The sequence below is a fragment of the Prosopis cineraria genome, unplaced genomic scaffold (assembly GCF_029017545.1).
Source record: "Prosopis cineraria cultivar Desert tree isolate PC_DT_omini unplaced genomic scaffold, ASM2901754v1 PC1224, whole genome shotgun sequence".
NCBI lineage: Eukaryota > Viridiplantae > Streptophyta > Magnoliopsida > Fabales > Fabaceae > Prosopis > Prosopis cineraria.
The window spans coordinates 24,466-34,507 of record NW_026556549.1 but is presented as its reverse complement, the minus strand read 5'-3'; the positions used below and the strand labels follow the sequence as shown (position 1 = coordinate 34,507).

Here is a 10,042-nt window from a genome sequence, read left to right as displayed (position 1 = left end):
AAAAAGTTAATAACTAACTTAAGGAGGTGGCGTTTCTACAAACTTCAAACGCCACCAATCTTAAAAAATTATTAAATAAAATATGTAGTAATTATCACTATTAATCTACATAAATTCTTAATTCTTAAATAATACAAATTCAGGTATTGATTATTTTATTACATAATAATAAATTAATTTTATTGAGTTGTAATTTTTTGTTTATATTTAATGGGTAAATAATATTTATTTGTTGTTATTGAGATAGGTGGCGTTTGGTTGTGAAAAATCAAATGCCACCTCTCTTCTTAAACTATTCTAAAAATATTTTTTTTTAATATTTTTATAATATACTTAAATTAACAAATGCCACCACTCTATAAGATTTATTAAAAAAATAATATATTAACTATTAACAAATAAATATTAATTCATTATTTAATAATAATTTTCACTAATATTATCATCTGTTGCTCATAATTATTAAGTGCTATAGCTAATTATTGATTGCAATAGCTATAATATTTTTATAAGTGATTTATTACTATACTTTAATTGTATGCATATATCTATTTTTAACTAAATATTATATTTTTAATAAATAAGTAATTATTTTTTTAACTTTTATATAGAGAGGTGGCATTTGTTCTTCAAGCAACACCACCTCTCCACATGATATATTAAAAAAATAATATATTAAATTTTAATTAAATATTTAATTATATTTTTTTCTATTACTTAGTATCTATTTGCTCATAAGTTATATAGCTAATTATTGATAGCAATAGCTATAATAATATTTTTATAAGTATTTTATTAGTAGTTTAATTGTATACATATATCTATTTTTAACTAAATATATATTTTTATAATATATATAATAATTAATTTTTAATTTTTATTCAGAGAGGTTGCATTTGTTCTTCAAGCAAACGCCACCTCTCTACATGACATATTAAAAAAATAATATATTAAATATTAATATATAAATTTTAATTAAATATTTAATTATTATTTTTCCTATTACTTAGTATCTATTTGCTCATAACTATAAGTAATATAGTTAATTATTAATAGCAATAGCTATAATAATATTTTTATAAGTACTTTATTAGTACTTTAATTGAATACATATATCTATTTTTAATTAAATTATATTTTTTCTAATAAATATGATAATTATTTTTTCTTGATTTCTATTCAAAGAGGAATGATATATTAAAAAAATAATATATTAAATATTAATATATAAATTTTTTATTAAATATTTAATAATAATTTTTACTACTATTTAGCATCTGTCTGGTTATATTATTAAGTTATGTAGCTAATTATTGATTGCAATAGCTATAATAATATTTTAGAAGTATTTTCTTAGTAGTTTAATTGTATAATATATCTATTTTTAACTAAATATATATTTTTCTAATAAATTGATGGCTAATTTTTTTAATTTTTATTTAGAGAGCTGGCATTTGTTCTCCAAGCAAACGCCACCTCTCTACATGATATATAAAAAAAAAATAATATATTAAATATTAATATATAATTTTAATTAAATATTGAATTATTATTTTTTCTATTACTTAATATCAGTTTGCTCATAATTATTAAGTGATATAGCTAATTATTGATTGCAATAGCTATAATAATATTTTTATAAGTATTTTTTAGTGCTTTAATTATATACATATATCTATTTTTAATTAAATATATATTTTCTAATAAAGATGATAATTATTTTTTTTAATTTTTATTCAGAGAGCTGGCATTTGTTCTTCAAGCAAACGCCACCTCTCTACATCATTATTAAAAATAATATATTTAAATATTAATATAGAATTTTAATTAAATATTAATTATTTTTGTTCCGATTACCTAGTATCTATTTTTCTCATAATTATTAAGTGATTATAGCTAATATTGATAGAAATAGTTATAATAATATTTTTATAAATACTTTATAGTTCTTTAATTGTATATAGATATCTATTTTGAAATAAATATATATTTTTTAATAGATATGATACATATTTTTTTAATTTTTATTCAAAGAGGTGGCATTTTTTCTTGAAACAAATGCCACCTCTCTACATCATTTATTAAAAAAATAATATATTAAATGTTAATATATAAATATTATTTATATATTTAATTAAATTTTTACTAATATTTAGTATATGTTTTGTTATAATTATTAAGTGATATTTGTAATTATTAATAGCAAAAACTATAATAATATTTTTATAAGTATTTAATTGTATACATATCTATATTTTAAATAAATATTTATATTGTAAATTAATATTTTGTAGGTATATCTAATATTTTGTTGTATAATTATTAATAAATTAAAAACATATATCTCAGGACCCCCAACTCATCTAATATTCCTGTAAAAAAATTATAAAATTATGAAAATATGTTCTCCAATGAAAACAGATAATTAAAAGATGTAAAATGAAATTTTCTAAGTAATTAACAAAAATACTAACATAATAATGAAAGTATATATAAATAAATTTTTTATTCTCCAATGTTTAGATGACAGAAAAAATTAGTACTTATTTTATTTAAGAATTTATTATCTCTCTTTGAACAATATTTTTTTAAGAAATTGTTATATCAACACAAATTTAAACATAAAACAAATATTTTGTTTTAGAATTGCTTTTTTACACAAATTATTTTACATTAAAATTTATTACTTAGTGTATATTAAGAATTAAGAATATAATTAACACTAACAAGGTTATGTCTAGCAGAAAAAGTTATTCTCTCACAGTATGGCAAACTAAGTTTCAAATCCCCACTGAAAGAAATGCCCACATTTAGTATTCAACTGTACCTCAAATATGATTGACTCTAATAAGAGGATATCTATGATCAATAAAAAAAAGACTATAACTAATAAAAATTAAATTTGAAAAACTAAATCAATAATTGAGATAAACTTGAGGAACTAAAAGTTATATTATTTCTTTTAATTTTTGTTTAAATATAAATTATTTATAAAAGGAGGAGACTTTATGATGTGACCTTTCAATTATAATTTGGAGATCTTTATATATACGTATGTATACATACATACATACATACATACATACATATATATATATATATATATATATATTCGCTTCCTTTTTTTGTGTTGCTGAACATTGTATGATCTGTGTTATTGACAAACTTTATGGTTGACTGATTATCAATAAATGTAGTGACATCTGTGACATTGTGAATTATGTTCCTTCAGCCTGAGTTGTGATCATGATATAGTGTTGCTAGTGTTATTGGCACTTCACTCATGTTTGTTAATACTCTCTCTGTGCATTTAGTTTATGTTTGTTACTATGTCATTGGGCATTTTTCTTCTGAATAGTTTAGTAGTATGCTTTTACTTGTGTTAGCTTAAGATTTTTAGCTTTGCTTGTAGAGTATATGTCTGTAGGAAGTCTCTATGATTACTTGCAGAAAAACCATATAATATGTTGGAGCTCTCTCAACTACTAAAGTTTTCGGTTGATGTCTGCAAGGGTATGGAGAGTATTTGCCAAGAAACAATATAATTCACAAGGATCTGATACTACTACAAAGAAAACTTACGAGAATACCCGCACCAAAGAGCGTACTTATTAAAAATGCTCCTAGATAAAGAGATGGAACAATTTAAAATGCTTTTTGTTAGGAGGCGCTCTGGAAAGCTAGACCTATTAGAGTGCTTCTTTACAAAAGTGTTCCGGTAGGATTATAAAAAAAATTAAGAAATCTTTAACCTATAGAGAGTATTTGCTAAGAAACAATATAATTCACAAGGATCTGATACTACTACAGAGAAAACTTACGATAACGCCCTTACTAAAGTTACTTATTAAAAATGCTCCTAGATAATGAGATGGAACAATTTACAATGCTTTTGTAAGGAGGCGCTTTGGAAAGTTGAACCTATTAAAGTGGTTATTTACAAATCGCTCTGATAGGATTATAAAAAAATTAAGAAATCTTTAACTTATAGGAGCACTCCCATTGGGTATAATAAAAAAATAAAAAATAAATCTTTGACCTATGGGAGTGCTCCCATTGGGTATAATAAAAAAATTTTAAAAAATCTTTAACCTATGGGAGCACTCTTATAAGACTTCCCTAAGCACTTTTGTCAGAAGCATTACCATAGGCTCACCCTACTGGAAAGCTTTCATATAGGAGTGTTTTGGATATGGGAGCACTTCTGAAACATTCCTATAGACCAAAAATAAATGCTCCCAGAATTATTTTTTTTTGTAGTAGTGTGATAGCCAATCTTTTGATTGATACCCACAATAATGTAAGAACTTATGATAAATTTTAATTTAAATACTGTAATATGTTACCCTTGCACTAAATTGGGTTTTACTTTCCAAAAGCACGTTGATGAATTATATGTATGTTGTTATGTCCCTGCTTGTGGATTCAATTTTTTTTTCTCGACCGCTTGATGATATACTATTAAAACTAAATTTACCACAAAAGTCCAATTATTAATATACTATATATGAAGAATATAGCCATTAGGCTTGATTCTCATTGAATTCATGACTTCATATCCTCATTTAGACGTGATCATCCAACAGTATCTTTTTGCCTTATCCAATGAGAATTTCCCTTTTCTGGTTCTAATTTCCTTTTGATCTGCTTTAGTATAATTTATTTCTCTTTAATTCACATAAATCATGGGACTCGAGTGCCTGATTTCTACCATGCCCTCCCCTATAAAGGTTTGTAGATATCTTCCTTCCGTTGAAAACTAGTGAATTTAATTTGTCTTGTTGGCCTGATAAAAAGAAAAATTAAAGTATGTAATTGAAAAAGTAGCCCATTGCATTCATTGAATTTATTACATTCAACATGTTGTGTTCCTTCTTTTCTTGTGTTTGTGGTTATTAGATTCATTTCTAGTTTGATTAAAGAGCATTGTATTTTTTAGGTGCATTTTTTATCTAGAAAAACAGTGTGCTATTTCATATTTCAACTCATTTATGGACAGTAATTTAATAGTTGTGAAAGAACTATTGTTAGGTAGCATTTGAATTTGTGGACTTGGATTTAAATTTTAAATTTAAAATCTTGCATTCAAATCTCAAATTTAGAATTCATGTATTTAAAATTCTTTGCTTGGGTAGTTTAATGAAATTAAAATGAAGAAGAGATATGAATAAAGATTCAAAATAAAAATGAAAAATTAGAAGTGATGATTTTAACTATATTTTTCAATTGATGAGATATAAGAAAAGATATGAGTCATAGAGGTAACAAAAACACAAAGAGGATGAAAGTTTTAAAGTTTAACCACAATGCAACGTAACATTTAAAATAATTAAACCAAATTATAATTCACAGTAAAGCGCATTTGTGAAAAAACAGTCAAAGCATAAATGGAGGGGAAAAAAAGAATTGAAAGCATAAATATGCATGTAGAACTGGCTGAAGCAAAACAAAGTGCAGCCTTATTGTCATTAGATCAAAAAGTTGGGAATGAAAAGAAAATCAACTCTAGAAAATAGGGGCTTTTGATCATTATTCAAGACAAGCTAAACTACATGAGTACATCATATGAAGATGATACATCAAATACTGATAAGGTTCAAAACTCTTTGCAGTTGAGATCTCCAAATGTGATACTATGGAATGGAACAAAACTAGGCAATGCTGATGTGGCAAGCTCCTTACACACTTGCTCTATGGTTGGGCGAATTTGTGGATTTTCATTCAAGCAAGTGAAAGCTACTCTTGCAATCAGCATCACCATCTCAGCCACCGAACCTTGAGGATAAATTAACCTTTGGTCTAACACGTCCTTCAAAGGAAAATCATAGGCTTCTACTGTTGCCTCTCTCATAGAAGATGTGGTCGAGAAAAAAGACATCATAATATCTCTTGGATGCTTTCCCATGATTATTTCCAGCGCTAACACTCCAAAGCTATAAACGTCACATTTCTCTATCACTTCCATTGTGTAAGCAAGTTCTAGAGTGAAATTAAAATGATATCATCCCAAAAAGAAAAAGAAAAAATATTAGTAAGAAAATTTAGCTATAATTTTATTCAAATTGTACCAAATGAAATATAGAATAAAATATAGAATAATGAAATTCAGAAGTAATGGGAAATCACAAAATACAACAAAAAAAAAGTCTTACCTGGAGCAGCATAACTAAAGGTGCCAGCAAACATGGTCCAATTGCTTGAATTAGGATTCAAATGTTTGGCTGCTCCAAAGTTGGATATGTGAACCTCATAATCTGAGTCTAAAATAACATTTTTGCTTGAGATGTCACGATGAACTATTGGAAGGGAGCATCCATGATGAAGATAGTTTAAAGCATTAGCCACACCTTCAACAACTTTTATTCTTTTTTTCCAATCCAATGCAATTGCTTGTGCCTCATTGCTTATTATCTTATCCAAGCTACCCCCTCCAAGGAATTCATAAATTAAAAAGGAGAACTATGTATGCAAGTAAGAGCCATGTAGTTTGGATATATTCCAATGTCTAATTTCTGTCAATGCACGAATTTCCCTCATAAAAGCCTTTTGATGAGACAAATCCCTCTTTGGTACTGAATGAAGCTTCTTTACAGCTACAACTTGACCATTGGATAATTTATCTTTGGAGACACTTCCATGCCCTCCAACGTCGATGAGATATTTTTCATTGAATTCCTCTGTGGCTTCAATAATGTTGTCATACGCTATTTTCCAATCAAAATTCCAGAAAGGAAACAAATTTTGAGTTTGCAGTTCCCTTTCTTGACTTTCTAATTTTCTTTGTGGTGGAAAATAATATATGAAATTCCCTTGTAAAGTATTACTAGCATCGTCACACATCCCAAAACAAAGGAGGTAGCAAAAATTACCATTTTCTTACCCTTGCGATGGCTTGAGGTGTTATTTTTTTTCTGGCAAATTGGCAAGTCAAATACAATGCCACATAAGCCTTTGTTGCCTCTTAATCTTTCCATTGTAGCCGTACGAAAGGCTGAAATATTTGGAAGTGGGCCCTCTAATTGATTTTGTGATATATCAATTGAAATCAAGCTTTTCATGTAATCAAAAGATGAAGGTATGGTGCCAGAGAAATTATTGTGTGGGAGGTTCAACACTACCAATTATTGTAGCTCTCCAAGCATGGTTGGGATTTTTTCAGTGAAAGAGTTTCCACTAAGATCAAGATATTGAAGATGTTGTAGCTGGACAAAGCTAGAAGGAAGGCTATAGAACTTATTTCCACTTAAATTCAATGCCCATAACTTAATCAATTGACCAACTTTTTTGGAATTGAACCACGTAAGTGATTGTTAGCTAGACTCAATTGTTCAAGGTTCTTTAATGATCCTAAACTAGGGGGAGTGTTGCTTGAAAATTGATTGTTGCTTTACATAAGCTTACTCAATAATGACAATTGACTCAATTCTTTTGGAATCTTTCCTATCAATTGATTTGAAGACAAATCATGTCTCTATAACTTCGTTGCCTCGAATAACTCCAATGATATGCACCCTAATAAGTGATTATTGGATATCTTGAGGCTTGAAAGATTAAGGCACTTACCCCAATATGGTGACAAGTGGCCATAAAATGTATTGTCACTCAAATCAATGCAGTATAAGTGTGGATATACACTAAAAGCATCAACCATATTTCCTATGAATAGATTATTTTCAAGTTAGACTCTTCTAAGGCCAGAGCAATTGCTCAAACTTCTAGGAATTAGACCACTAAAATGATTTTGATCGGTACTAATATAAGCTAGTATCTCGCTATGGCAAATGTCTTAAGGCAAATGACCTTTGAAATTATTCTTAGAAATTTTCAAGGATTGCAACTTGGTAAGGTTATTCATTTTTGATGGAAGATTGCCACTAGGTTTGTTTTCAAACAAACTTAGTTCAAACAGCTTTGTCATCTTTCCAATACTAGAAGGAATCGGTCCAGAAAGATTGTTTTCATGAAACTCTAGCAAGATGAGTTTGGTCAAGTTTCCAATACTTGAAGGAATAGATCTAGAAAGATGGTTCTCATAAAGAAGGAGGGTGTCTAAATTGGCCATATTCCCTATGGAGGATGGGATTGATCCTGATATGTCATTTTTTAACAATTGCAATGTTACCAAGGAGTTAGAGTTTCCCTACTTCCCATGGAATAGACCCTGAGATTTGATTGAAATAAAGATAAAGATGTTGTAAATTAGACATATTTCCAATAGTATTAGGAATGCTACCAATGAGATTGTTGTCAGACATGTCAAGTTGAAAAAGTCCCTTCAATAATCCAATTTCATGGGGAATAGAACCAATTAGCTGATTACTTCCAAGTGCTAAGTACCAAAGGTTTATCATCCTTCCAATTTGGGGAGGAATGTGGCCAGAAAGGAGATTGTTTCCTAGATATAGGTAAGACAAGTTAGCCAAATTTGCTATACCTTTGGGGATATAGCCATTGAAATAATTGAAACCTAAGTCTAAAGCAACAATATTCCTTGTCAATTGAGTTATGAAAGATGAAAGTGATCCAGAGAGACTATTGTTATGCAAAGAAAGTTGACAGTGAGGACAAGTTGCCAATACTTTTTGGAATGCTACCAGTAAACTCATTATGGGAAAAATTTATAATGTTAAGTTTGGACAGTTCACCAATCTGGGAAGTAATAATCCCATAAAATGAGTTCTGATGTATAGATATGAATTAAAGATTTGGGAAAGATGAGAAATTAAGGTTATCAAGCATACCTCTTAATCCATGATTTTGAAGAAAAATATTAGAAATGGAGTTGAACTCATCACATGTAATTCCAACCCAATTGCAAAGATGACTAGTATTACCATTCCACGATGATAATAGAGCTTGGCTTTTGTTGTCAAGGCTGGCTTTCCACTTCAGTAAAGCATTTGCTTCACTGTTTGGAGAACTTGTGGAAGAGGAGACATGTGATGAAGAGGAACTTATAAAGTGGATCATTAGGGCAACCTACCAAATTGTTAACGTTCCAAAAAACTTAGGTTTCCTAACATGAATCCCATGGTTATGAAGAGAATTTTGAATCAAATGATGATCGCATAAACATAAAGGATACCAGATGTAACACACACACACACACACACAAAAGTAAATGTGGTAACAATAATTTATTTTCTTACTTTCTATATTCCTAACCTATAAGGTAACACACACAAGTAAATGTGGTAACAATAATTTATTTTCTTACTTTCTATATTCCTAACCTACAAGGTAATTTACTTAACACATGTAATTTACCATTTGAATTGATGGAGATAAATGACATTGACTGAAGAAAGCATGACCATTGTAAGTGTAAAGAATCCATGACTCTATATGTGAAATGTAACTGATTGAGGACTTTTCTTCAAATGTGCAAGTCAGGCCAACTTGACAAGAAAAGATTAAGAAACAAGCTTTGATATCTTTTTCAAAAAGAAAAAAAAAGAAAACAAGAGAAAGACTTTACAAAGATCCAAAAATCAACCAAAGCATGTGATGGATCCCATGGTATGGATGACATGGCATTAATGGCAATGAAGCTTGAGAATTGTAATCATGAGCATGATGACATGGAAGGAGCCCAAGGTAAGGAGCAAAGAGCCTAATACTTCCAATCCAACATACCTAAAGACCCATTACAACATATTGGAGGTCCAATGATAAGAGCCCGAACTAAAGTCATGAAGTAAGCCTTGTTTAGTCTTATACAAGAAGTCCAAGAGCTTGGAGAGCATTGGGGAAGTCTTCTCAAGCCTAATGGAGAGCATCTATATGTGTATAATGTGATTAAGATCCAAATCCATGAAGAACTAAGCCCAAGAGATGCAAACCTTAGCCCACTGCAAGAAAAACTATAAGTTGAGCCTCTTGCATGCAAGGAAGCATGAAACCCTAGTGAAGAAATCAAGGGTGACGTGATTTTAAATCTTTTATGATCCCTTGATTGTCTACTTAATTGTTTCCTATTTTAGTGGTCCGTTGACTTGACTCTTTTTCTTAAGGAGCAAGACTAGTCCTAGTTTCCTATTTT

At 28.7% G+C, this 10,042-nt stretch overlaps 1 protein-coding gene across 1 annotated transcript; it reads right to left on the bottom strand.

The window, feature by feature from the left end:
* Positions 1-5,596: 5,596 nt before the first annotated feature.
* LOC129299596 (MDIS1-interacting receptor like kinase 2-like) lies at positions 5,597-8,970 on the bottom strand. Its single transcript, XM_054938077.1, has 2 exons — positions 8,742-8,970; positions 5,597-5,979 (listed from the first exon to the last, which is right to left on the bottom strand). The coding sequence occupies exons 1-2, from the start codon at positions 8,968-8,970 to the stop codon at positions 5,597-5,599; spliced, it is 612 nt and encodes a 203-aa protein (XP_054794052.1).
* Between the last annotated feature and the right edge of the window lie 1,072 nt (positions 8,971-10,042).